The sequence below is a fragment of the Nematostella vectensis genome, chromosome 9 (genome assembly GCF_932526225.1).
Source record: "Nematostella vectensis chromosome 9, jaNemVect1.1, whole genome shotgun sequence".
Taxonomy (NCBI): domain Eukaryota; kingdom Metazoa; phylum Cnidaria; class Anthozoa; order Actiniaria; family Edwardsiidae; genus Nematostella; species Nematostella vectensis.
Window position 1 is genome coordinate 13444372 of NC_064042.1, and position 24573 is coordinate 13468944.

At 41.1% G+C, this 24573-nt stretch overlaps 1 protein-coding gene across 5 annotated transcripts in view; it reads left to right on the plus strand.

The window, feature by feature from the left end:
• LOC5505415 (collagen alpha-5(IV) chain-like) overlaps nucleotides 1-24573 on the plus strand; it is a 37050-nt gene that overhangs the window by 7415 nt on the left and 5062 nt on the right. For 3 of the 5 annotated variants that reach the window (XM_048731952.1, XM_048731956.1, XM_048731957.1), the window contains exons 3-38: nucleotides 4591-4659; nucleotides 5198-5242; nucleotides 5369-5413; nucleotides 5967-6056; nucleotides 6378-6440; nucleotides 6730-6810; nucleotides 7832-7885; nucleotides 8177-8212; nucleotides 8563-8598; nucleotides 9068-9094; nucleotides 9370-9405; nucleotides 9883-9927; nucleotides 10014-10076; nucleotides 10584-10610; nucleotides 10728-10847; nucleotides 11624-11668; nucleotides 11871-11924; nucleotides 12518-12577; nucleotides 13038-13227; nucleotides 13490-13666; nucleotides 14325-14620; nucleotides 15556-15768; nucleotides 16508-16709; nucleotides 17096-17272; nucleotides 17497-17889; nucleotides 18118-18270; nucleotides 18452-18632; nucleotides 18999-19149; nucleotides 19389-19632; nucleotides 19862-20050; nucleotides 20291-20494; nucleotides 20603-20719; nucleotides 21449-21613; nucleotides 22253-22438; nucleotides 23180-23422; nucleotides 23771-23995. In XM_048731952.1, the coding sequence (XP_048587909.1) occupies nucleotides 4591-4659; nucleotides 5198-5242; nucleotides 5369-5413; nucleotides 5967-6056; nucleotides 6378-6440; nucleotides 6730-6810; nucleotides 7832-7885; nucleotides 8177-8212; nucleotides 8563-8598; nucleotides 9068-9094; nucleotides 9370-9405; nucleotides 9883-9927; nucleotides 10014-10076; nucleotides 10584-10610; nucleotides 10728-10847; nucleotides 11624-11668; nucleotides 11871-11924; nucleotides 12518-12577; nucleotides 13038-13227; nucleotides 13490-13666; nucleotides 14325-14620; nucleotides 15556-15768; nucleotides 16508-16709; nucleotides 17096-17272; nucleotides 17497-17889; nucleotides 18118-18270; nucleotides 18452-18632; nucleotides 18999-19149; nucleotides 19389-19632; nucleotides 19862-20050; nucleotides 20291-20494; nucleotides 20603-20719; nucleotides 21449-21613; nucleotides 22253-22438; nucleotides 23180-23422; nucleotides 23771-23995 (4702 nt within the window). The remainder of the gene's footprint in view (nucleotides 1-4590; nucleotides 4660-5197; nucleotides 5243-5368; nucleotides 5414-5966; nucleotides 6057-6377; nucleotides 6441-6729; nucleotides 6811-7831; nucleotides 7886-8176; nucleotides 8213-8562; nucleotides 8599-9067; nucleotides 9095-9369; nucleotides 9406-9882; nucleotides 9928-10013; nucleotides 10077-10583; nucleotides 10611-10727; nucleotides 10848-11623; nucleotides 11669-11870; nucleotides 11925-12517; nucleotides 12578-13037; nucleotides 13228-13489; nucleotides 13667-14324; nucleotides 14621-15555; nucleotides 15769-16507; nucleotides 16710-17095; nucleotides 17273-17496; nucleotides 17890-18117; nucleotides 18271-18451; nucleotides 18633-18998; nucleotides 19150-19388; nucleotides 19633-19861; nucleotides 20051-20290; nucleotides 20495-20602; nucleotides 20720-21448; nucleotides 21614-22252; nucleotides 22439-23179; nucleotides 23423-23770; nucleotides 23996-24573) is intronic. The other 2 variants (XM_048731953.1, XM_048731955.1) reach the window with 2 other exon arrangements.

Below are 24573 nucleotides of genomic sequence, written 5' to 3' on the forward strand. Positions count from 1 at the left end.
TCAATTCATCAAACAATTTATTTTCTTCAATTACATTAAGTATTTTTATGATAGGTGACTGCTGTTTTACCAGCTTGAAAATAATTCTAAAAAATACATGGCATCTGTGTCTGATGACCAAGGAATTACCTTTGATTAATGAACAGTACCGACATTAATAATTATGCCAGACATACATGATAAGCAATAGTGAAAATTGATGTTTATTTTGAGGAGGAAGAACCCAAATTAATCAATGAACCCTGCCCTTAGTGTATTGATCTTTAGCATTAACCAGATTAAGCCATTCTCAGACATATTACCTTACTGATTCATTGCATCTTGAAGGAAACATAGATGTTAAGCAGTCCTTAACTCGATTGCTTTATGGACAACTCTCTATCACTAGTACCTTGTTATAATGAACAGAAGAAATCCCTGGCGTAACAAAAACTCACCAATTTTTTTTGTTTCATATTATTACAGCCAACTTTTGTGTGGTAAGGGTTTTGTCCTCCCCCTTTTCTAAAAAAAAATGATGCACCAACCATTTAATGTTGGTAATAAAATTGCATTAAAAAAATCCAAACCTTCAGTGAAACACAGAGTACAAATTTAAGAAAAAGGCAACCCAGTTGGCAGGAAAATAAGGACAAAAAAATTGTTACATCCCTGTTAGATATCCAAAGACAAGCGCCTGTAAAAACATGGCAAGCATTGTTGGTTGTTTGCACAGCATATTGATAGCTACTTTGTTGTAGTTCACCAGTTTCTTTGTCTCTTCGTCAACCAAGTGTAGCAGTGACAGCAATGCTATTTCAGTAGACAGGGTTTTGAGCAGCAAGGGGGGACTTTTTCTTCAATTGCTTCCTGTTTACAGGCTTACACTAACAATATCTCCCTTAGGGGAAAATGAACAGAAAAAAAGAAAACAAAGTATCATTGAAGTAGTTGTGGACCCCTAACCATGCCCTGGTTTCTGAAAGTGCTATAACCTTTCACCCTAAAATCCTGGTTTGCCCATGTTTTATCGTCAAAACTTACTTAAGCATTGATAGTCATGACTAAAAATGAAGGTGATGTGTGGTTGGAAATTAATGATTATATAGATATTTAGGAATGAATACCATGGTTTTCTGGGCTATGAAACCCTATGTAAATGAGATCTTCATCTCAGTAGTGAATTTTATCCACAACTGTAGCGAATCACAGTCAATTTCAATCCATCCTACAATTAAAACAGCTCAATTCTTTTTTGAAACTATCAAATAATACATGGAAGGCTGTATTTTTAAAAATGGTGAGAGTTTTGAATATTAAAAACAAAAAAGACTATTTAAATTTGTCCTTTAAAAGAGCTTTACTCTTGTGAAGGGGAAAGGTTCACTATTAGCAAGAGAAATTCCAATTACATGGCCTTTTAAAATTTCGAGAATGTTGTGATGTGATAGAGGGCTTGACTTTTGTATAAAGGTAAGGGTTTATCTTTCATTCATTGGCTTTTAAAGTTGAAACGTGACGCATGGTCTTGCCAGGAAATGTGTGTGTCTTAGGCCAAGTGGGTCAGAAAATGTTGTCACTAAAATCACTTAATGGGCACAGCACATACTTTTTATAACAGGTAATCTGAACAATAACTTGTGTTTCTTTTTGGCCACCTGGGTCATACATTGCCCTCAAAATACTTAATAGGCAGTGACATATGTTCTATTAAACAGGTGACACTTATGAATTAATGCAATGTGCTCTGTTGAAGATGTTACAAGCCACATGCATTGAATTTGTAGTTCCTAAATTCTGCATAAAAGGTCTCTTTATGGTCAAGGACCATAAAGATTGCAATTTTTGTTTGTTTAAAATGTGTCAGCTGTCCATAAAATAGCTAATCTATAGCAAATGAGATGAATAAAGCTCTCATGAGGATTTTTTTATTTACAAGTGCAGTATCATTTCCCTGTAAGCCCATATGAACAGATGGACTGCATAACAAACAAGCCTAGAATAAGCATCAGGGGTGTGTTATTCAAGCTTTTAAATAAAGGTTCTGATAATTCAATGGCCCTTTGTGTTGGTGATAATCTCTACATTGCTTGCATGCTTTGCCCAACAGATTCAAAGCTGGGGTCAATATAACACTTAACCTTTTATAGTATTTAGCCCTCAATTTAAAGATTTCTCACCAGGCAACAATTTAATTTTGTTTCATTTTTCATATTTTTGCATACTTATATGTATCTTCATGATTCCTGTATGGAACAAAATATAAATAATCAAAATTAATACAAATGGAGGGCCTTATCAATAAGCAATAAAAAAAAATATTTTTTTATTGCCATTAAAAAAATATATAAGCCATAATGAGAATAACAGCAACATAACACTGACATCAACAGTTTAGTGCAATACTAAGAGTATCACTGGGGCACTGACTTATTTAGGAGCAGTGTTGATTTAAAGCCCATATTCCAGGGATATAAATAAAATTGTATAGGGGGGGGGCATGCTCTCCCATGAAAATTTTGCCATTTTCAAACATTTAAAATGCTAATTATTGCTAAAACCACATGGCTGAAAAACATGAAATAACGCTTGAAATAAGACAGAAAAGGCGAAAAATTTCTACTAAGTGAGTGATAGCAAACAAAATATCAAATACCTACATAGGGCAAGGATGATCATGAAAAAATATCTTAAAAAGCCAAAATCTGGGTAATTGCATTTTGGCCTCAGGTTATTTGTGTTTTGAAAATCATTCCGGAGTACAAGGAACCATTGTAAGAAATAGAGTCTTCTATCTCGATTTGGGCAGGTTTTTCCGTCATTTTCCAGGTTTTTCCATCATGTCTGCTACCTAAATATAAAACAGCGTCATTAGCTCCTTCCCACCAGAATTCTTATTTTTTCATACCGCCAATGAAAAGATAGTGGGCAGGTAGGGGAGAGGAGAACTTTGTCATAAATGGAAATTTGTTAATTTATTGATGGAAATTATCAAAACCAAACTGCAATAGACAAAAAAGAGAAAAAAATAGAAGCAACATGTCTGGGGTTCTCCTTAGAAAAATTTTGAGATTTCAGACTTTAAGGAGGCTTGGAAATTGATCAGAATACCTGTTAAAAAAATAAGGGCCTCTCCTAATCCTTGTATTAAAATTTGAGACCCTCCCCCAAATCGAAGCTAAAAAAAATCGCAACCCTCTCCCTGAACATAGCATCCATCCCCCCTGTTAAATAATGACCCTTCCCTTACAAACTTGCCCGAAGACACGGCTCCAAAGTATGAGCACGCCTGGAAAAGGCTGCTCGTTGACTATTTAGTTTGAAAAAAACTGAAAACGTCATAACTTGAATTACAAACTATGAGATTTGCAGAACTTTGTGGCTAAAATCTAACTTCTACTTAAAAAACAACTCGACTGATTAAAATTTGGTCATAAACCGGGAGATTTAAGGTAAAACTAGGAGACCGGGAGATTTGATAAAAAAAAACGGGAGTCTCCCGGCAAAACCGGGAGAGTTGGCAGGTATGTATTTGCAAGACTTTCATAACTTCGAGGTACCCATCGCTACCCCTAATACTTTAGTGGCAACTAAAAAATGTTTATACTCTAAGAAGCAAGGCACAAAGCCAGACATATACATTTTATTCTGCCAGTTGGCAGGTATGTATTTGCGAGACTTTCGTAACTTCGAGGTACCCATCGCTACCCCTAATACTTTAGTGGCAACTAAAAAATGTTTATACTCTAAGAAGCAAGGCACAAAGCCAGACATATACATTTTATTCTGCCAGTTGGCAGGAATGTATTTGCGAGACTTTCGTAACTTCGAGGTACCCATCGCTACCCCTAATACTTTAGTGGCAACTAAAAAATGTTTATACTCTAAGAAGCAAGGCACAAAGCCAGACATATACATTTTATCGAATTAATAAATTCCTCAGAGATATGTTGCTCCAGCGAACAACGTCATTCATGAAACCTACAATTTACTTAAAACACTTTATTCCACTCTAACACATTGGCCCTTACAGGGTCCGGTGGTTGCTGGTGTAGGAGGAGGAGGAGGGGGGGGGGGGGGGGGGGGGGGCTGTTGCACAATATTGTGCAAAATGTCTAAGATTTGACTCTTGAGTCTATCCAAATCCCCTACTTGATTTAAATGATAAATTTCATTGGCGTTTTTTTGTGTATAATTATATATCTACTGTAGGATATAATCCCCAAAGCATGTATTTCCTTTTGAAGGATAAGCCAGGATATAAATATTGAGGATTTCAAGTGGTTTGATGACAATTAGTGAAACAGTTTATGAAAATCACTTGCAAATGAGAAAAAAAGTGACTGTTTGGGTCTTTTTTTTTTAACCAACACTCTTTTTTACGCCAGTTTAAACTGTGAAAAGGAATTCCAAATTGCAACCAACATGGAACATTTTTAGCATGTTGCATGTCTCTCATTCTTCAGACAGTTGGATTACTTTCCTGCTGAAAGCCATGCCCCATGTTGGCTTTTATGTGATCTCAAAACTGTGTTTTAGAAAGTGTTGCCATTAGCTGTGTCCCATTGCCCCAGTTATGAATGCTAATACTATTATTTTTCAAATTTACAGGCACAAAATTGTGTTGGGGTTGGTTGTCAAGATGAGTGTGATTGCCTGAAAGGACCAAAAGGAGCCAGAGTGAGTAAGCCCCATATTATAACTACCCTCCAATACAGTACATACAGAACCTGTCAATCTCAGAAAATCTGAAGGCTTGATAATGTTTTCTGGGGTGGCGGGGAATGCTTTTAGAACATACCAGGCATGTTCAAATCTCCCGCATTAGGCAGGAGTCTCAAAATTTTGGACTTCTTCTCAAGCTATCTTTTGCATGAATCACCAGACCTCCTGCTTTTTAGCAATTTTTATCACTTACGAAAAATTATTCTATGGAAAATTGTCGTTTTGCCTATTTTCTAATAAAATAACAATAATTCCCTTGCACAACACAAAACATGCTGGTGAGATCTTTAAGTGAATATGTGCGGGCGAGCTTTCTGTGTGGCAAAAACCTGCAAGACTATACCCACACCTCCCCCCAAAAAGAATACTCTCCACCCTTCCCACCCAAAAAAGTCTCAAGTCTTGAGATTTTCTTGGGTTGACAGGTATGCATGCAAGAATAGAATCATGAATATAAGCATCAATAAGCATATATACCTGTCCTTTCTTTTAGGGAAGGCCAGGACCTCAAGGAAAAATGGGCCCACAGGGTGATCCTGTAAGTACAAAACCAGAGGAAGTATTATTAAAAAATATATTTAAAAAATGCTTTTGGCACCAAAAATTGAATAAATAGATGGCTGTACATCAAGCCTGGTGTCTTTTTAATTGCTTTTATTTTCAGGGACCGGCTGGTAAAGATGGTTTGCGGGGACCAAAAGGAGTGAAGGTATGTAAAGGGTGATATAAAAGAGCCAAGTCTGTTTAGGTGTTATATTGCTAACAACAACAATGATATAAACTGTAAGTACTACAAGTCTTTTAAAAACAAATAAAACGAAACTACTGGTATTCCTTGGTATTACGGAGAGCTTTGTTTTTGGTGCTCAAGGCCTTTGTTCTCTATTTCATTGTCTCGTTCTAAGGTCTTTGTTTTTGGCTCTTGTTCCATTGTGTTTTTGGTGCTTGTGCTCCGTAACACCAGGAAACTACCAATAAAACTATGCTTACTGTACACCTGCCATAAAAGAAGTGAAAACATATTTGAATTTTTTTAGGCAAAATTGGCCCATTATGAGGGTCTCTTTTTCAATTTCAATCTTTATATTTATGTCCATCATAGACGTAAAGTAGCCTCCCGCGAAGGCATCGCTTGCCGGGGATTGAAAGCCATAAAGCAGTTTTCTAACTTATGGCCCTGAACTACTCTACTACTACAATGATGATAAAAGAGATGAATCTCAATATTATCCTACAGAAACTCAGTCCGTTATTGCCAACAGGGTGAAGCTGGTGTACAAGGACCTACAGGGCCTGCTGGTGACCCTGGCATGACTGGAGTCCCTGGTTTTCCTGGAATCAATGCTATCCCTGTAGGTATCCAAATTAAAGCATTATTTTGCCTGGACACTGCCATGAAAAGTTTTTTTTTTGGGAAAAATATTTGCGCAAATTGTGAAATTTCATAACCGAGTTGCTTCATAGATTCACAATTTATTATTTGCATGAAAATATATGAAAGTCAATTACAAAATTGCTTAGTGTAATACTGATTTACAAAAAAAAATATGAATTAACCTTTTCAATGGTTTGACATGATGAGTCAGAAGAAGTCTTTGCATACAATGATGATGATAATGTTAAACAATTTAAGTTATATTTTATTAATAGCTGTCGATTTTTAATTTTTACAGGGTATCCCTGGTATCCAAGGACCTAAGGGATTCTATGGCTTATGCGGATGCAACGGAAGCAGGGCAAGTGGCAGTAGCCTTTTATCTATTTTTGTTCAAGATACACTTAGACTTTCAAGGCTCATTATAGAAAAAAAAAAGAAAATGACAAAAATGAATTCCAGTGAAATATGTAAAATTGCATTTTTGACAAACATGGTAAATTTTAATGTACAAATTGATTTGCTTAGAGCTGCACACAACATTTTTGTTCCATGCATTCTGATTTTGAAAGTTATTTTGGATTAAAACAAGTGTATTCTATGGGTAAATAAGTTATCCCCAATAAGCTTGCATATTTTTGTTTGTGCAGGGTGAAGGTGGTCTTCCTGGTGGAAACGGGCTTCCTGGGAACCCTGGAGATCCTGGCCGACCTGGACTGAAAGGAGAAGAGGTAACTCATACAGCAGCATGTTAATACTGTAGTTCAGGGGTGCCAGAAAAGTAGATGCTCAAGATGCTGATGCTGATGTAGCTTCTTCTGCTGTTGCTGATGATGGTGATAATGATGATGGTGGTGATGATGATGGTAGTGATGATGATGGTGGTGATGATGGTAGTGATGATGGTGATAATGATGATGGTGGTGATGATGATGGTGGTGATGATGATGGTGGTGATAATGGTGATAATGATGATAGTGGTGATGATGATGGTGGTGATGATGATGGTGATGATGATGGTGGTGATGATGATGGTGATAATGATGATGGTGGTGATGATGATGATGGTGATAATGATGATGGTGATAATGATGATGGTGATAATGATGATGGTAGTGATGATGATGGTGGTGATGATGATGGTGGTGATGATGATGGTGGTGATGATGGTAGTGATGTTGATGGTGGTGATGATTGTAGTGATGATGTTGGTGATAATGGTAGTGATGATGGTATTGATGATGTTGATAGTGGTGATAATGATGGTAATGATTATGGTGGTGGTGATGATAATGGTGATGATGATGTCGGTGGTAATGATGATGGTGGTGGTGATGATAATGGTGATGATGGTGGTGGTGGTGATGATGATGTTGGTGGTAATGATGATGGTGAAAGTGATAATGATTGTGCTGTGGCTACTGATGTAGCTGATGTTGCTGCCAATATTGTTGCTGCTCATTAAGTTGCCGGTGATGATGGTGCCATGATGATGGTGTTGATAATACCAACTTTATAATGACAGTATTTTTATAAAAATGTTGGTTGCAATTTTGAGAGGTTAATGAAGAATGATGATGATTATTTAATGATTCTTCTACATGGAATCTGCTTAATGACTAGGTAATAGTAATGTGGATCAAGAGATGTTGTTCATACTGCTGCCATTACAAATAATGATAATGATTCTTGTTATCTTTTGTCATAAGCTACACCTACTCATCACTGAGACTTGTTTATTTCTTTTGACAGGGCGAGCCGTACAGAGGGGATTTTGATACAAGAAATATACAAAAAGGACAACCGGTGAGATATCCTTGATTTCCCCCATTTTTTTCAAGCAAAAAGGTTTATTCCAGGGTTCAGTACCATCTCTTTTTAACCAACTACCAAATGGTATAAGAAACTTATTGGCCAATCGTATTTTTTTAAGACCCTTAAAGTTTGAACCTAGAAGAAATGTAAAGCATGATCTTTGCCTCAGGTTTATATAGAACAATGTAAATATATATTTATTTCTTATGGACAGCTTGAATCTTTTTGTTATCTACTTTTTTCCAGATTTGTCTTACTAATCTTTGTTTTGCTTGTTTGCAGGGAGGACCAGGTCGCCGTGGTCCTGTTGGTCCACCGGTATGACTCTTAAATCCTAGCTTAGCATACAACAATCATTAGACAATCATTAGTGTTTTATTACATACGACAATCATTCATTAGTGTTTTATTACATACGACAATAATTCATTGGTGTTTTATTACATATGACAATCATTCATCAGTGTTTTATTGTGTTTGAAGTGGCACTAAAATGCTGAACAGTCATTTTGGAAGGTCAAACACAGTTGAAATAATACAGAATAACTTGAATAACAATCCAAGTTTATTAAAATAAAATGACCTTTAATCTATTGATGTATCTAGTACAGGTTCTTTGAAGCTTTTCTTAACAAATACGCTAAGTTTCATTTGCTTATCTTTCTCAGGGACCACAAGGAATCCAAGGCAACCCAGGATACCAGGTTAGATTTCAGTAAAACATAGTTGGCAAGATATTGTAGGGTCACACATTTAGAGCCCTATGTACTTCCTTACTTTACTTATCCCCATCTTCCTTAGTGGGAAATAGGGCCGCTTTTCATACATGGTGCAGAAATTCCATGCTTCAATCCTAATTTGTGCCTTAGGCCTTAGTAGACTATTCCTCTCAACTCTAACTTTCTCATTGAGGCTTTCACTAGAGTTGTTCGTACTGCCACTGGTGACTCAACTAAAGTCCACACATAGGCCTGTGGAGTGGGGGAGCTAGCCCCATGCCCAACCCTAAACCTGGAGTCCCAAGGGATCACTCTTTGCCTAGCCCCTACCTTTTGACATGTCCGGCATGGGTGACCCTACCAGGAGTACTTGGCTCCAGCCGGCATACTGGGGAGGTCACTGGGGCACTCACTGGAGCCCTATGTACTAACATTCTCTTGCTGCTGTCCTCAGGGTGTACCAGGACCAAGAGGCATGCAGGTGGGTCATAACCACCATCCTGGGGTCCTGCCCCCTTGTCCCGCTCCTCCCCCAGACAGGAATTTGACAAAAGTTTAAGCTTCTATCATATGTTTTATATATTGATGCTTTTCATGTTGTTTCCATTCCCCGACGAGATCTCCTCCTGATATACTGTCAACACTTAAATTATAATCCTGTTTATCATCCTAAAATTATTATAAAGTGTAATGCACTGATTGATAACAGTAAGTATTGTTAACTGATTACTTTGATGACCTCCTTGTTGTTTGCAGGGTGAAGAAGGGCCTGCTGGAAACAAAGGACCACAGGTGAGCACACAGATGACAAACCATATGTGGATGAAGATAATAGCGACTGTCATACTGATGGCAGTGGTGGTGATAACGATGGTGATCGTTAAGGTTGTTCCCTGGAAGGATTTAATGGGAATGTTTTTTCATGATCTATTTATTTCTATTTGTGAGTGGCTGGTAGTGCATAATTTTAGCTTGCCACCGAATTTTGGCTGGTCTATGATTGTTGACAATCTGTTTAACTTTATTGTGATGTGGCTGTTAAAAAGTGGCTGTTAATAGTAATAAGTTGTATTATTAGTTGTAGTGGTATTCACAGGTAGCCCATGCAATGCATTTGAACTTTCTTAATCATGTGTACCCTATCAGCAGTCCCTAACTGATTTTCTATTGCAAAACGCAATAGAAATATTTTGAAGCTGATATGATACCATGATTGAAGGAGGTCCAAATGGATTTCTTAGGCTACCTGTGTTCTATACTTTTCCACAGGGAGACCCTGGTCCTGCTGCAATGGAAGGAAACAAGGGCGAATTGGTGAGTCTTAACACCTAGTACCTTACCATTTTTTTCATATTCATTAATATTTCCATTCATTAATCATTTTTTTCTGTGTTATTCAGGGCGAGCAGGGAGAGCCAGGAGACCCAGGAACCCTTGAAGTGGAGGGAAAGACAGGAGATGCGGTAAGCCAATGAGAATAACAGACTGGGGTGGCTGTATCTTTTCCTTAGTTCTTTTAAGAAATAAAACAAAAGAAAAAAACCTCCAAATCCAGGATTAATTGTCCATGTATGTAGTAATAGGTCAAGTTCATGCTTGCACACAGGCTTTATTTTAAAAGGTTTTTTTGGGGGGTTGGGGTGGGGTGCTTGGTGTTTTAAGATTACACAGTGGCAACACACTGCATAAGCCAGGTATCTCGCCAAACATAGGCAAAAACACTGCTTTATTAATAAAGCTTGATTTTCACATGTTACCATGATGGAACACATTATGGGTACCCTCCTCCTCCCCCCCCACCCCTCTGACGTCATAAAACCCTCTGTTTAGAAATTTACAGGGCAACAGACTGGTAGGTTTGCTCCCTCCGACCTCATAAAACCCTCTGTTTAGCAAATTCCATAGCAACAGACCAGTAGGTTAGCTGACAAGTCATTATTTAGTATTTTCTTTCTATTATGATTTTGCAGGGAGATCAAGGACCGAAAGGCAATGTGGTAAGTGTTCTGGTCAAGTGATCTGGTCAGTTTTTAGTGATAACCAATATTATTGGAATAGTGTCTTACTATGTGGTAGCTGTAATCTGATTCTGTGTCCGTTCCACACTTGTTTAGGGCGCAAAAGGTGAGAAAGGTTTGCAGGGAAATACACCTGATCAGCCTGGTCCTCCTGGCCGGCGTGGTTCAGCTGGAATGAAGGGCGAGCCAGGTCCTGCAGGAGAGAAAGGAATGCAAGTAAGTAAATAGAATAAGTGTAATCAAAAGGGTGGTGGATGGTGGTTTAAATGGGTGGGGTCACTAACAGGTGGTGAGTTAAATGGGTGGAGTCACTGCGGGATGGTGAGTTAAAATGGGTGGAGTCATCAACGGGTGGTGGGTTAAATTGGTGGAGTCATCAACTGGTGGTGGGTTAAATGGGTGGAGTTATCAACGGGTTGTGGGTTAAATGGGTGGAGTCACTGAGGGATGGTGGTTTAAATGGGTGAAGTCACCAACGGTTAGTGGATTAAATAGGGTGGGGTCACAAAGGGGCGATAAGCTCAATTGGTGGGGTCACTAAAGGATGGTACATAGGTTGAATGGATGGGGTCACTAAAGAGGATGGTAGGTTAAATGGATGGGGTCACAAAGGGTTTGTGGGTTCAACGGGTGGGGTCACTAAGGGGTGGTGGTTCAATGGGTGGGGTCACTAAGGGGTGGTGGGTTCAATGGGTGGGGTCACTAAGGGGTGGTGGGTTAAATGGGTGGGGTCACTAAGGGACGGTGGGTTAAATGGGTGGGGTCACTAAGGGACGGTGGGTTAAATGGGTGGGGTCACTAAGGGACGGTGGGTTCAATGGGTGGGGTCACTAAGGGGTGGTGGGTTAAATGGGTGGGGTCACTTAAGGGGTGATAGGGTCTCTAAGGGGTGATGATAAAGATCTTGCAAATTGTTTCAATGCAAATGTGGAACTGAATCTCCATTTACCTTTTTTGTGTATTCAGTGTCTAATGTAACTTTGTCTATTTAGGGGGACAGTGGCAATGATGGTGTCCGAGGGCCAAAAGGATTTGGTGTAAGTACATCTAATATGATCCGCAAGAAGTTTCTTCTATCTATTGATGACTAAATTAATATGAGGTACTTAAATTACTGATTTCTCTAGTATAAAAGGTGCATTTTAATAGTGTTTCGCTTATGGAATAATAGTGAATATTAATATGTTTTATCTTATGTTATGATAGGTGCATGTTAATGATTATCGTCTTTCTGTACAGGGTGTGACTGGCGAGCAGGGTGATGCTGGTCCGCCTGGACTCGAGGGGAATATGGTAAGAAGCAATTTAAGCTACTAACATAGATAAATACAGAAAGCCTGCATGTGAAGATGTATACCTAATACAATAATGTAAATATCTCTTGATCCAAATGCAAAATAATTTGTTTTTGTTGATATTTTACAAGATCGGCCTAACAGGATATCATACTTCAAAGGCGTGATTCTTCTTCCCATGTATTTATTACAGCATATTTTCAGGTCTCCATTTTGTTTTTGTACTATGGTCCTTTTTCCTTTTAACTTCGACCTTCGATTGACTTAATTATTCTGCAATCAATCATGATTGCTTTGCAATAAACTCATAATTTACAGTATTTCTTTTATCTGTATTTGAAAAAAAATAGAGAGATAAATACTCGTATGGGAAATGGATGATTTTTCTTAGAATATATGCGCGCCACCTTAGCATCTTTATCCATGTTTTTAGAAAAATATAGCTTTTCTCTCATCATTTTACACTTTGGTGATTTAAATCGGACATTTTATTGGAGGAGGGATTAAATTACACATTGTCTGAAGTAGATTTGTTTAGCTAATGCAATTTACTTCTTCCTGGTCAGTCGGTAATGGTGTGTGTGTTTCCAGGGACCACGTGGTCAGCCCGGACCCGAGGGGTCACCTGGTCTTCCTGGAGAAAGAGGAACGGTAAGCAAATATTACACCTTTCTTGTTCTGTTTGTACTGATAGGCTTAAGCACAAGGTTAACATTATTTCGATACCTATTGCTTATTTTTTTGGCCTCGACACAAGAACAAATATTATACTAATACCAATTTGTGCCTGGCCACAAGGAAATACTTTGTCCAGGGGGCGGTAAGGGTTATTTCCGTGATCCGTGAACGGCCGTTTTTGTTTATTGTAAATCGTGAATAGGACATATTGAAAACCGTGATTGCTACCTTCGTTGTTGACGAAATTTGATTAGCGTGAATCTATGCTCTTTAAAAATCGTGAATCCTGATTTCTGAGTAAAGGTCCTTGTGGTCAGTTTATCAGTTTATTGTGAAACGCGATTTCCGATTTTGGAAACTCGTGAAACCTGCAGGGAACCCCCCCCCCGTACAGCCATTTTTTGTCTTATATTTAACTGCTTGTTACCCAAAGGGTGGAGTTCCTGGCCCCAAAGGCAAACAAGGCGCACCTGGTACAATCGGCTTTCCTGGATCTCGTGGGGACACTGGTGATCTGGGACCTCCAGGTGCTAAGGGTCTTCCAGGGGCTCAACAGTATGGTCTCCCTGGGCCCCTCGGCGAGGCAGGACCTCCTGGAAGCCAAGGCTCTCCTGGTGCTCCAGGTAACACAACATGAAACAATGCGTGACTGTCGTGAAACTCATGTACAAGATGATAGCATGTATACCATGTATAAGATAATAGTTACCGTGATGCGTGACATGTATGCGTCGTTGTTTTATTTGTGTTGTTTAATATTCTTATGTGAGATCGAGTTAGCGGGGTTCCACTGTACTACAGTATCCTGTTATTGGTTCTAGCTAGTAGTTACAATTGCTATAAAAACTGTTAGCACTTTCAACTCACACTCTGCTCTCTACTCAGGCATCATTGGCATGAACGGAGCAATGGGCAAGAAAGGCGACACGGGACCACTCGGTCCTAAAGGACAGCCGGGCTCTCCTGGTATTGATATTCCTGGTCCTAAGGGCATGGACGGACCTCCTGGAGAAAAGGGTCTCCCCGGAGTTCAAGGCGACCCTGGTATCAAGGGTCCCAAAGGTACGTTATCGCCAGCGAGCTTAATTGAACTTTAAGAAGGCTAATCACGCCGCCATTTTATGCTACCGCTCAATGGCGAGTCACACAAAGCATCTATTACCATCGGCTAATTCAAGCAAGTAACCAAGATATTTTCAATCAAATATCCTCAATAACATATCAGATTTCATTCGCACACTGTTATTTTGAAGTTTCCTTGCGAATAAATCCCTGTTTTTTTAAATGATAAACAATAACAAAGGAGTGGATGATTTACATTTTTTAAGGGTATTCCGTCAATTTCTCGTCAAGACATTCCCGGTTTACACCCTTAATAAAAAAGAAAGAAAGCGTGTCAAGTGGCAGTTCTTAGACAAAATAGTGCTTATGGGTACTAATTATTGGTTTAAATAAAGACGATAGATAAACAACCCCATGGATGCCAGAACCATAAACAGTTAGTAGATTACCGTATGATATAAGCATATTTTTTCTGCATCTGTAAGAAATATATAAAATTTCAAAGATTTTTTCGGTCCAGAGTTATAACCTACTGCCCTCACGTCCTTGTTATCTAGCTCATGCTACAAACCAGCTTCATAGTCTATTTTTATGATATTATTTTATTAAATTCATCCGTCATATTTTCTACTTATACTCACTTCTTCTCCCCTTCTAGCCGAGCCACCCTTCTGTCCCGAAGGGGAATGCCCACAACCCAAGAAAGGCGAACCAGGGGCTACGGGCAATGTTGGTGATCAGGGACCTATAGGTCCTCCCGGCCGTCCAGGCCCCAAGGGACCAAAAGACACCTGCCCCAGATGTCCCCCAGGTCCTCCAGGCCCAAAGGGTAAGAGAGGAGAGACAGGTCCCCGTGGTAGGCCGGGAGAGCCTGGGGCCGATGGTGTGAGAGGACCCGATGGTTCTACAGGAGAACGTGGTGAAACTGGACTTGACGGAGCCCCTGGTAAAAAGGTACGAGATGTGACAGATTATAAACACTTCTTTGAGACTGACACTGAATATGCCTTACTTTTATTTACCTTTTTATTTATATTTATATTCTTGTCCTTGACTATAGCTTGGATGATTCTGCTATAAACGTGGTTCAGATAAATATGTTGCTATTTTAGCAAAGTTATGTTATCTACAGTGCTTGTTGTATTATTCCGATTTTGTGAAAGTTTGCCCCAAAAAAAGTGGTATTCGACTATGCAAAATCGAGATGCGTGGTTATAATGGGCTTAAATTTGGTAAAGAATTAAGCGATATTTATTCCTCGCTTAGGTCAAAAAACTTATTTTCGTATCCCCCTTACCCGTATCAATAAACTCTTTTGCTAAATATACCTCGACCTCCAAGAATCCAAAAAAATTTTTCTTCGTTTGGGAATAGCGCGATGTAGTCAGTCAAACCCACCAATCAAAACCAGGCATTAACATGTCTGACTACGCGCTATTCCCAAATGAGACAAGGATTTTGGATTCGCCGAGTTCGCACAACAACGAATTCAGCTTTAAGCAGCAAACTCTCTGATTCATCCAGAAAACTAAAAAAGCCAACAATAGACCTTTTCGCGTTTAATTGGGAGGCCTGTGGTTTTACACCAAAGAGAGGCTCAAACAGGCATGTTTTGGCGGAAATGCAGCGGCCTGTGCGTCGGGTCGTTTCCAAATACAAAAGACAATCAGCCAAAACATTTGTCCAAAATGCTTTTGTATTCAGGAGTTGTTTGATATGGCTTGACATGCCCGTTTGAGCCTCTCTTTGGTGTAAAACCACAGGCCTGCCAAGTAACCGGGAAAAGGTCTATTGTCGAGTTGTGGGATTTAGATTATTTTTTATGTGACTGTGAAGATGGGTTCTCTGCCCTGGGCTCCTCTGAGTTGAATTTCTCTCTCCCCTTCCAGGGTGAGGACGGCACCAAGGGAGAACAAGGAGTGCCTGGAGCTAAAGGTCAACCTGGACTTGACCGCGAGGAGGTCGTTATGCCGCCTGGGGAGTCAGGTGCAGCTGGTGATTTAGGCCCTGATGGTCCCCCTGGCCCCAAAGGTGCCCCAGGTGCCCCTGGCTTCTCGGGCATTGAGGGCCTTAAAGGCCAAAGTGGACCACTTGGTGACCCTGTGAGTATTGCAAAAATTTTTATGTTTAATCCATGCCACATTCACATCAACAACGACAAATGTTTAGGGTCATTATTTTTAAGAGCCCTGTAAGAGCCAAACCTTACCTTTGTTATTGTCTATAAACAGAATAATTAGTAAAAAGTAGATTAAAAAATTGCGAAATCTCAAAACAAGCATCTAAAAACAAAGTTCATTTACCAAATTGTCTCGGAGCGAACGCAAAAGCTTTCCTGAGTCAGTCGGTGGATATGGAAGTTTTACAGTTGGTGTTTTTGCTAGGACGGCAAAGTGCCATTATATTTTGAAATATGACTCACTTTAAAAATCAAGACAAAGCTATTGCTATTTGTAACTTGCTAAACCATATCTATCTCAGGTTTCGAGTTTTTTTTCTTATTTATCTTGGACAGCCCTAGTCAGTCACACCTTTGTAATTGTTTTCATTTAACATTGGAAGGCACCTAATGGGTTAATATCTCGAAATAACCATCTAAAAACAAAGCTTAATACTTTAAATACCAAAATCGTAAATATCACATTGGCTTCCCCAAATCAGCCGATTGATATAGATACTTTCTTGCTCTTTAAGGATTATAGAATGGCGACTGACAAAGGCTGTTTTAAACAAAATTGAAACATGTTGATCGGAAAAACATATTTCTGTACAAGAGTGAACACAGCATTAGGAATCCTAAGGAGGTTCGCATTGTTTGTAAACTGTTGTTGGTTTTTATAGGGCGATAATGGAATTGATGGTATCTCTGGATATCCTGGGGTTCCTGGTAGGAAAGGAGACCCTGGACAGAAAGGGGACCCACCCAGATTTGTACCGGTACCTGATCATGGGGAAAAGGGACAGTCTGGCGAGCCTGGATTTCCAGGAGAGATTGGCGAAGCTGGGACACAGGGAGAGAAAGGCAACCCCCCACCCACACCTAGTAAGTGGCCTTCAGCCAGGGGGAGGGGTGATACATTATAGTTTATAGCAAGGTTGGTAGTAGGTGGTGTTGGGGACTCTTAGGCTTATAAAAACATGTCGGCATGTATTTGAAGGAAATCAAAGTATGTCAATAACAAGAAGTTGCTCTGTTTTACCCCACTTATCTTTCTAATAAAATGGCTTAAAAGATAAAATGACTATTGAGAAGGATATATACCTATCCGATGGCTTTCTTTAGACTACTGTTTTGATTTGCATTAATTTCTTTTTCTACATACTCCGTATGCAAATACATGAGCTCTAACTTCTTCGCTTTCTCCCTCGCTAGTTAAAGGTGAGGCCCATTTTAAGCCCCTCCCCTTACAAGAGTTCCTGTCATTTCAGTTATCATTAAGTATAAGGGTCCAAAAGGAACATCTGGCGCGCAAGGCAAGGAGGGCCCACGTGGTCCAGATGGCAGGGATGGCCAACCAGGACCCAAGGGTCTACCAGGCGATGACGGCCTTAAAGGACCACCTGGAGACGGTCTTCCTGGAAAGCCTGGGCTTATTGGAGAGCAAGGTGAGATGAATTACAAATATTAATGCAATCCTAAAACGATGTAAAATCCTGGAAATTATCTTGGCACCCGATTTTTGGTGGTGGACTGATGGAATCTCTACAGAATTCTCTCTTTAACAACTGCTTTATTGAATCTACTAAATATCTTTTAATCTCTTTGGACACCCACTGGACCTAAACTCTGATCTCATTGTCAGTTTTCTTTCAATTTTATTCTTTCATAGGCGCAATTGGATTCAAGGGTCTGCGAGGCATGACGGGTAACCCAGGCCCTAATGGTCCGGCTGGCGCTACTGGTCCACCAGGCATTCCCGGCTTCCCAGGCCAAAAAGGCGAGCCCGGTATATCCCGGCCAGGACCTCCTGGGGAGAATGGTGCATTTGGATTGCCTGGACGCAAAGGCGACAGTGGAGACCGCGGTCCTGATGGAAACCCTGGCCTTCCTGGACAGAAGGGAGATAAGGGTCTGTTGGGACCTATCGGACCCCCTGGACGCGGAGGAGTGGGATCGCAGGGCTTCCAGGGGCAGAAAGGATTCAAGGGTGACCCTGGGGACGCTATTCCTGGTAACCCTGGTGACCCAGGTGTCATGGGGTTCCCAGGAGAACCTCAGAGAGGTAGGTTGATTCCAATTCGTCATCGTTATCTTTGATCGTGGTTCGTGGATTCCTCCAAAGGCATTTGTAGACACACCGTGACTATTCCGGGAACTCGTTGACTTTGCAGTACCGATACGCCTATTTTTTTTTGATGTTTTTGTGAATTGTTTCGAGTATAATAGGGAATTCATAAAATAGCTAACTATCGTCTCTTTTCCAATTGACTTGGATTTTCTTCATTTCCAGGCGAACCCGGTGACCCTGGTCGTCCAGGTCTTCCTGGCCAGACTGGTGCTGATGGCCCTCCTGGTATGATTGGACCACGTGGTCCCGACGGTAACAACGGGCCCCAGGGAGAAGGAGGACCCAACGGAATAAAGGGAAAACCCGGAAACATTCGTAAGTACTGCGGAAAAATCCCTGAAGGTGAAGATCCAAAGGGGGGGAGGGATACGGGGTTTGAGAAATTTTATTTTCTAGCTTTCAGTCTTCCCGAGCCGACTGGAAGCTTCGGAATACATTCTCAGACATGTCTTTACCTATTAGAGGTCTATATTTAATATTTTGTTTATGTGTATAGTGTGCGGTCAAGACCCAGCCGATTACGCCTTCCTCGTGGATGTCTCGGGAAGTATTCGTCGCTCGGAGTTGCGTACTGTCCAATCTTTCCTCAAGAACATTGTGGAATACCTAATCATCGGCCCTCAGTTCACTCACGTGGGAGTCATCTCATACGCTTCAGACGCCAACCTTGAACTCCAGTAAGTGGTGGAACCTCCTCTGCTTCACCCTTCTTTGCTAGGATGTAAATTTTTTAATCACATTTTTAATTATTAATGGTCGAGCATTTTTAATCACATTAATCCTATTAAATCCATTTTTTGTGGATAAAAATAATATAATATTCATCTGTCAAATCAACGCTCTTTGATAGATATGGATAATTATTTTGGTTATGCCCCTTGATTAGAACTGTTTTCTAACTTTCTGAAATAATAATAAATAAAGACACTCTTTGAGACGGAAGCTTGCCACTTCAACCAACGTTGTATTTTTGTCATCTCATCTCTTGCAATTTTCTCGTAAGACCTAGGTTAATCCTGTCGTCCTCCTTTGTCCCTTTGCAGGTTCAGCGACACGTATGAAAAGATCGAAATTCAAAACCGAATCGACCAGATCCCGCTCACCCGCGGGTTAACCCGTATCGACCTTGCACTTCAGAAGGCTTCCAACGAGCTGTTTACTGTACGCAATGGCATGCGGACCTTCTCAAGAAAGGTACAATAGTCATGGGATATGCATTCTTTCACGTGGGATTTCTATACTTTCACGTGGGATCTCTATACTTTTACGTTAGAATGATGTATTTCCTTTTGGAAGATCCACCGAGTTCATATGTGTATGTGTTCATAAAGTATGCAGCTTTGGCCTCATCTCCTGATAATATGCTCTTTTTATAGAATGTTCGAATATTCGAATGCCTACCGAGTACTTATCGGTTCATTTACCCTTTTAAGGTTATGATTCTTCTTACCGACGGCAACCAGACAGGAATCGATAATGCTCCGGATGCGATCCCATTGTCGGAGGCTATCAAGCCAATCAAAAGTTTAGGAGTGAAGGTTGTCGCGATCGCTATTGGAAGTGCTGACAGAAACCAACTGCTGGACCTGGTCGAGACAGAGGAAGACATTCTCCAACCGAGGAATTTCGGCGAGCTGTTGCAATATGTTAAACAGACCGTGTCATACTCTTGCCGAGGTAAGGACCTTTATGCATGTATGACTGACTGAGTTTTGCTATGTATACATATACTATTTAAAGATGTCATGTTTGATAGCACACAAAACATCGAACCTCCTTGAAATGCTTCTATTTAGCGGCTGTATTCAGCACTCACTCCCATTTCTAGGGGAAAAAAACACTTCCGGGACTTCTACGGTATTTCTGTAAAATCCACTCAATTTTAACCCTGCCCCATTTTTAACAGGCCCGCCTGGAGATAATGGTCCTCGCGGAAAGAAGGGTGAGGCTGGCTCTGATGGTCGCCCCGGCTTCCCTGGCGAAAGCGGCGCAAATGGTCTGCCAGGTCCACCTGGATTGGCCGGGTCCCCAGGGCCGCGTGGTCCTAACGGAGAACCGGGTGACCCGGGTATGGACGGTGACAAGGGACCGCCAGGTATGACAATATATATTTTGTGTAAGGTTTGTACAGTGGAACTTGGATTTAAAGATATGGCTTTATGGTCGGCGGGACCAGAAATCAATATTGTCATACCGAGAATATACCGTTATATTGAGAATATCGTTATATCGAGAATAGCGTTAAATCGGGAATAGAGTTCAAGCGAGACTATCGTCATGTCATCATCATGAAGGAATTTAAAGTGTTTAATTATGTGGATCAATTTGTTTGCAGGCCCTGTTGACGCAGGACCCCGCGGGCCTCCCGGAGAACCAGGTCCCCCAGGACCTTTCGGCGCCGCTGGTCTAGACGGAATGCCCGGAAAATCAGGCGCGAAGGGAGAGTCAGGACAACCCGGTATGCGAGGAGCTGATGGTCTATTTGGGCCTCCTGGATTTGACGGACAGGCAGGGGAAACAGGAGCGATCGGATTCAAAGGTACACACAGCGTGTTTCTTGTGGGTGTGGCTTCTTGTTTTGTTTCTTGCTGGAGCATAAAATGGCGGCGTGTTTGACCTTCTTAAAGTTGCTTCCTTGTCTTTGTAGGCGAGCCTGGTACACCTGGCATTCCTGGATTCCCTGGTCTGACGGGATCGTCTGGACGAGACGGCCTGGATGGTTCACCTGGACGTCCAGGGCCTTCAGGTCGCATTGGAATCAGAGGTGAACTCCTAAGACAAACAACAAATACAACAGCATCAACATCAAACAACAAACGCGGCAACAACAAACACTGGTAACGACAGCAACAGTTACGTCATCAACAAACAACAGCAACATCAACAGCTACATCAGCATCAACAACAGACAACAACAACAGCAAACATTTGTATCAACAACAACAACAGCTACAACTACAACAACCTCAAACAACAAACACTAATAACAGCAACAACAACAGCAAAAACTAGTAACAGCAGCAACAACAACTACGCAGCATCGACATCAAACATTAACAACAACAACAACAATAAACACTAGTAACATCAACAACAGCAACAGCTACGTCATTAACAAACAACAGCAACATCAACATCAAACATTAGTATTAACATTAACAACAGCTACAACTACAGCAAAAACTAGTAACAGCAGCAACAACAACTACGCAGCATCGACATTAAACAACAGCAACAACAACCACAAATTCAATTTTACATTGATGGTTACTCAAGCAATATATTGGAATAATTGGAACCAGAGTAACAGCAACATCAGCAATTACAGCAGCATCAACATCACACAACAACAACAACAACAACAACAAACAGTAGTAACAACAACATCAAACAACAACAACAAACACTAGTTACAACAGCAACAAATAACAGCAACAACAACAGCGACAGCTACTATAATCACGTGATTTATTATGTGATGATGATTTTCTAGGGTTGCCTGGTGCTAAGGGGGAGCCAGGAATTGGCCTTCCTGGACGTCCTGGATTCCCTGGTAACCCTGGTGAATATGGTGACAATGGACCAGATGGAGCCCAGGGTGACAGAGGACCGCCTGGGCCGCCCGGCCGCGCACCTCCTGGACCCAAGGGAGGGAGAGGTAGGGTTGAAAAGGAACATTGGAGGGAGGGGAGTGGAGGGCAGGGCAGGTCTTTGAATTTTTTTAAAATTTATTATGTTTAATATGAAGGAGTTTGTAACAGGACATTCCAAAGCCTCCTTGTTGACTTCATTTAAAAAATAGAAAGAAACTCATTTTCAGTTTAATGGATTGTATGCCGATGATCTAGTTGGTATACTCTATGAGATTTCAAGTTTTGGGTTCTGAAACCTGAAAGTACTATTTTCAAACCATTTCCATCCCCTCGTTGCATGATTAACCTTTCCTAAATAACACTTTAAATCGCCGTGTTACCGTACAAATGTCCCTTTGAGACGAATTTCTTTCGATGTTTACAATATGTTCATATAAGTCATCAGTAATACAGATTTTGATCAACCAGTATTTCTGTACCTTAGAGAAATGTGACCAAGTATAGGTATAATAAATTTTATTAAAAAAAAAATATTGGTAAAATAAATTATACCAATATTTCGGGGCCTGAAGAAGAAGTGGTCGCTTTATTAAGATGGCGACTTTATAGATGCTTATGTAAACGACCCCAGTGTTAGAGTGATTCAGACTCGAACGCTGAATAGGGGTGTTTTCGTGATCCTGATCGTGTGTTTGCACTTATAGGTCAGATCGGCGCGAAGGGGCAGAAGGGTGAGCGAGCAGTATGGGATCGTGCGACTCCTTTGCCTCCCGGCAAAAAGGGTGAGCCTGGCATGGATGGTATGCCTGGAATGCCTGGAAAACCTGGTCTGCCTGGCGACTCGGGAAGCATTGGTGAGACAGGAGCAACTGGTACACCCGGATCTAAAGGTACAGAATCCTTAAAGGAAATGTAATTTGTTATTAAGAAATCTTGTAGAATTAATTTACTAGAAATTAATCCTTTTAATTTATCTTTTCTTGTCTATATACCGCCAAGTCATTCTCTAACTTGTCACTATTTGTTAGTGGTATGGCATTAATCGGGAATGACTTGACATTGTTTGTGAGTGGCATTGTAAATATAAGAAAGGTAACAAGCATTAAAAACAATCTCACAGACGTTTCGAGGTTACTATCTCTTCATCAGTGTCTATTGGCAGACCAATAAATAAAGATCAATCTTACAGACGTCTGTGAATTCATCTGTTTTAAGTGTTTATTACTATATATTTACTATATTCTATTCAAGAGCGGTTCAGCACTATTCGGGAGCTGCTCGGCACTATCTGGGAATTGTTCGGTATTATTCGGTTGTCGTTTAGCACGTTTCTAGAGTTGCTCGGCACTTTTTGGGAGTGCTCCGGCTTCAGTCGGGTGTTGTTTGGCACTACTCGGAAGTGTTCTGGCACTATTCGGAAGTGGTTCAGCACATTTTTGGAGTAGTTCAGCACTATTCGGGAGTCGCTCGAAACTATTCGGGAGTTGCTCGACACTATTCAGGAGTGGTCCGGCACTATTCGGGAAAGGTCCGACACTATTCGCGAGTTGTCCTAATATTTGCTTATTTTGTACCGTTCGTGAATGTCTCCCGTTGTATCCATACTCCTGACACAAGCATTCATTTTCTAGGTGTCCCTGGCGATCGAGGACGTAATGGTGAAAACGGTCCCAAAGGACGGAGAGGACAAGAGGGCCCAGCAGGAGGACAGGGGGGTCCGGGAGAGGAAGGCGCCCTTGGTCCCCCTGGACCGACAGGCGGGGAGGGGCTCCATGGACGCGACGGAAGACCTGGGCCGAGTGGAGACCCAGGCCCACCCGGCACAGTTGGACCGAGAGGGAAGAAAGGTTTTCTTGGGGAGACTGGTATCACTGGTTAGTATGTTCTCACGAACTGACAGGCATTTCAAATTGAACAGCCTTATTTGCTGCTTCTGGGCAACAAAATTCGACGTATGATTTCGCTGTGCCTAGCGGTCACCATTCAAATTGCGCAGAACGTAAAACGTATAGCTATGTTGATCTTTTAAGCCTGCTTTCCACATAGACGTCCTAATTGTACCAGTTGTCTTGTCTACACACCAGATATTATCAATTTTTCAGAATAATTCGTTGTTCTATGGGGAGGGGGGATTGGGGACGATGGAGACCAGAGTTTCTCTTTAAGAGGTGACCTTTATTCTATGACTCCATCTAACCTTTAACCTTTTTGTTTTGTTCCAGGCTTGCCTGGCTTTCCTGGAAGGCAAGGTCGCCAAGGTGCTCCCGGCATATTTGGTGACAATGGCCCACGCGGTGGGAGGGGCTTGAGTGGAGAGCCCGGTTTCCCAGGTCGGCCTGGTCGGCGGGGACCAAGCGGGTCTGATGGTCCTTTGGGCCCCAAAGGCTCCCTTGGAGAGACAGGTGGTCGGGGTGGCCCCGGGCCTCGAGGACCTAAGGGAAGAGCAGGTAAACGTTCACTTATTCTAAAATTTACTGGCATGAAGAATGTTACCGAGTGTGTAGCGTTAGCGACTTAGCGGTAAGTCCATGCTGGAGCAATGAGCACGGCAGAAAGTGTTTCTATCTAACGCGCAATTGAGATTATTACGAAAATAAAACACTTTGTAATACAACGCTTGTTTGTTTTGTAAGAGAACCACTCGCGCTGGAAGGGCTATGGCTTATGTTTTTTAACAGGGTCTTTGTTTGTTTGTTTGTTTCGCTGGTTACAGACCGCCCGAAAGTATTGTATTTGCGTAATGTCGCCACGAAAGTACGACGAAAGACGCAATCAGAATCCGAGCTCGCGCCCCAAACAACGCAAGTGATAACCCCCCCCCCCCCCCCATTACAAAACAGACACACATGACACGTTGCATAAAGAAGTGGTTTATTTTCGTAAGTCACAGTCGTGCGTTAAATTGAAACACATTCTGCCGTGCTCCCTTGGCTAAGATGTAAAAAATGTTGATTCTATAAATTTAACTGGCCAAAACACCAAAGTATAGTGGACTATTTTATCGGTTGCCTGTTTTTTTTTTTCA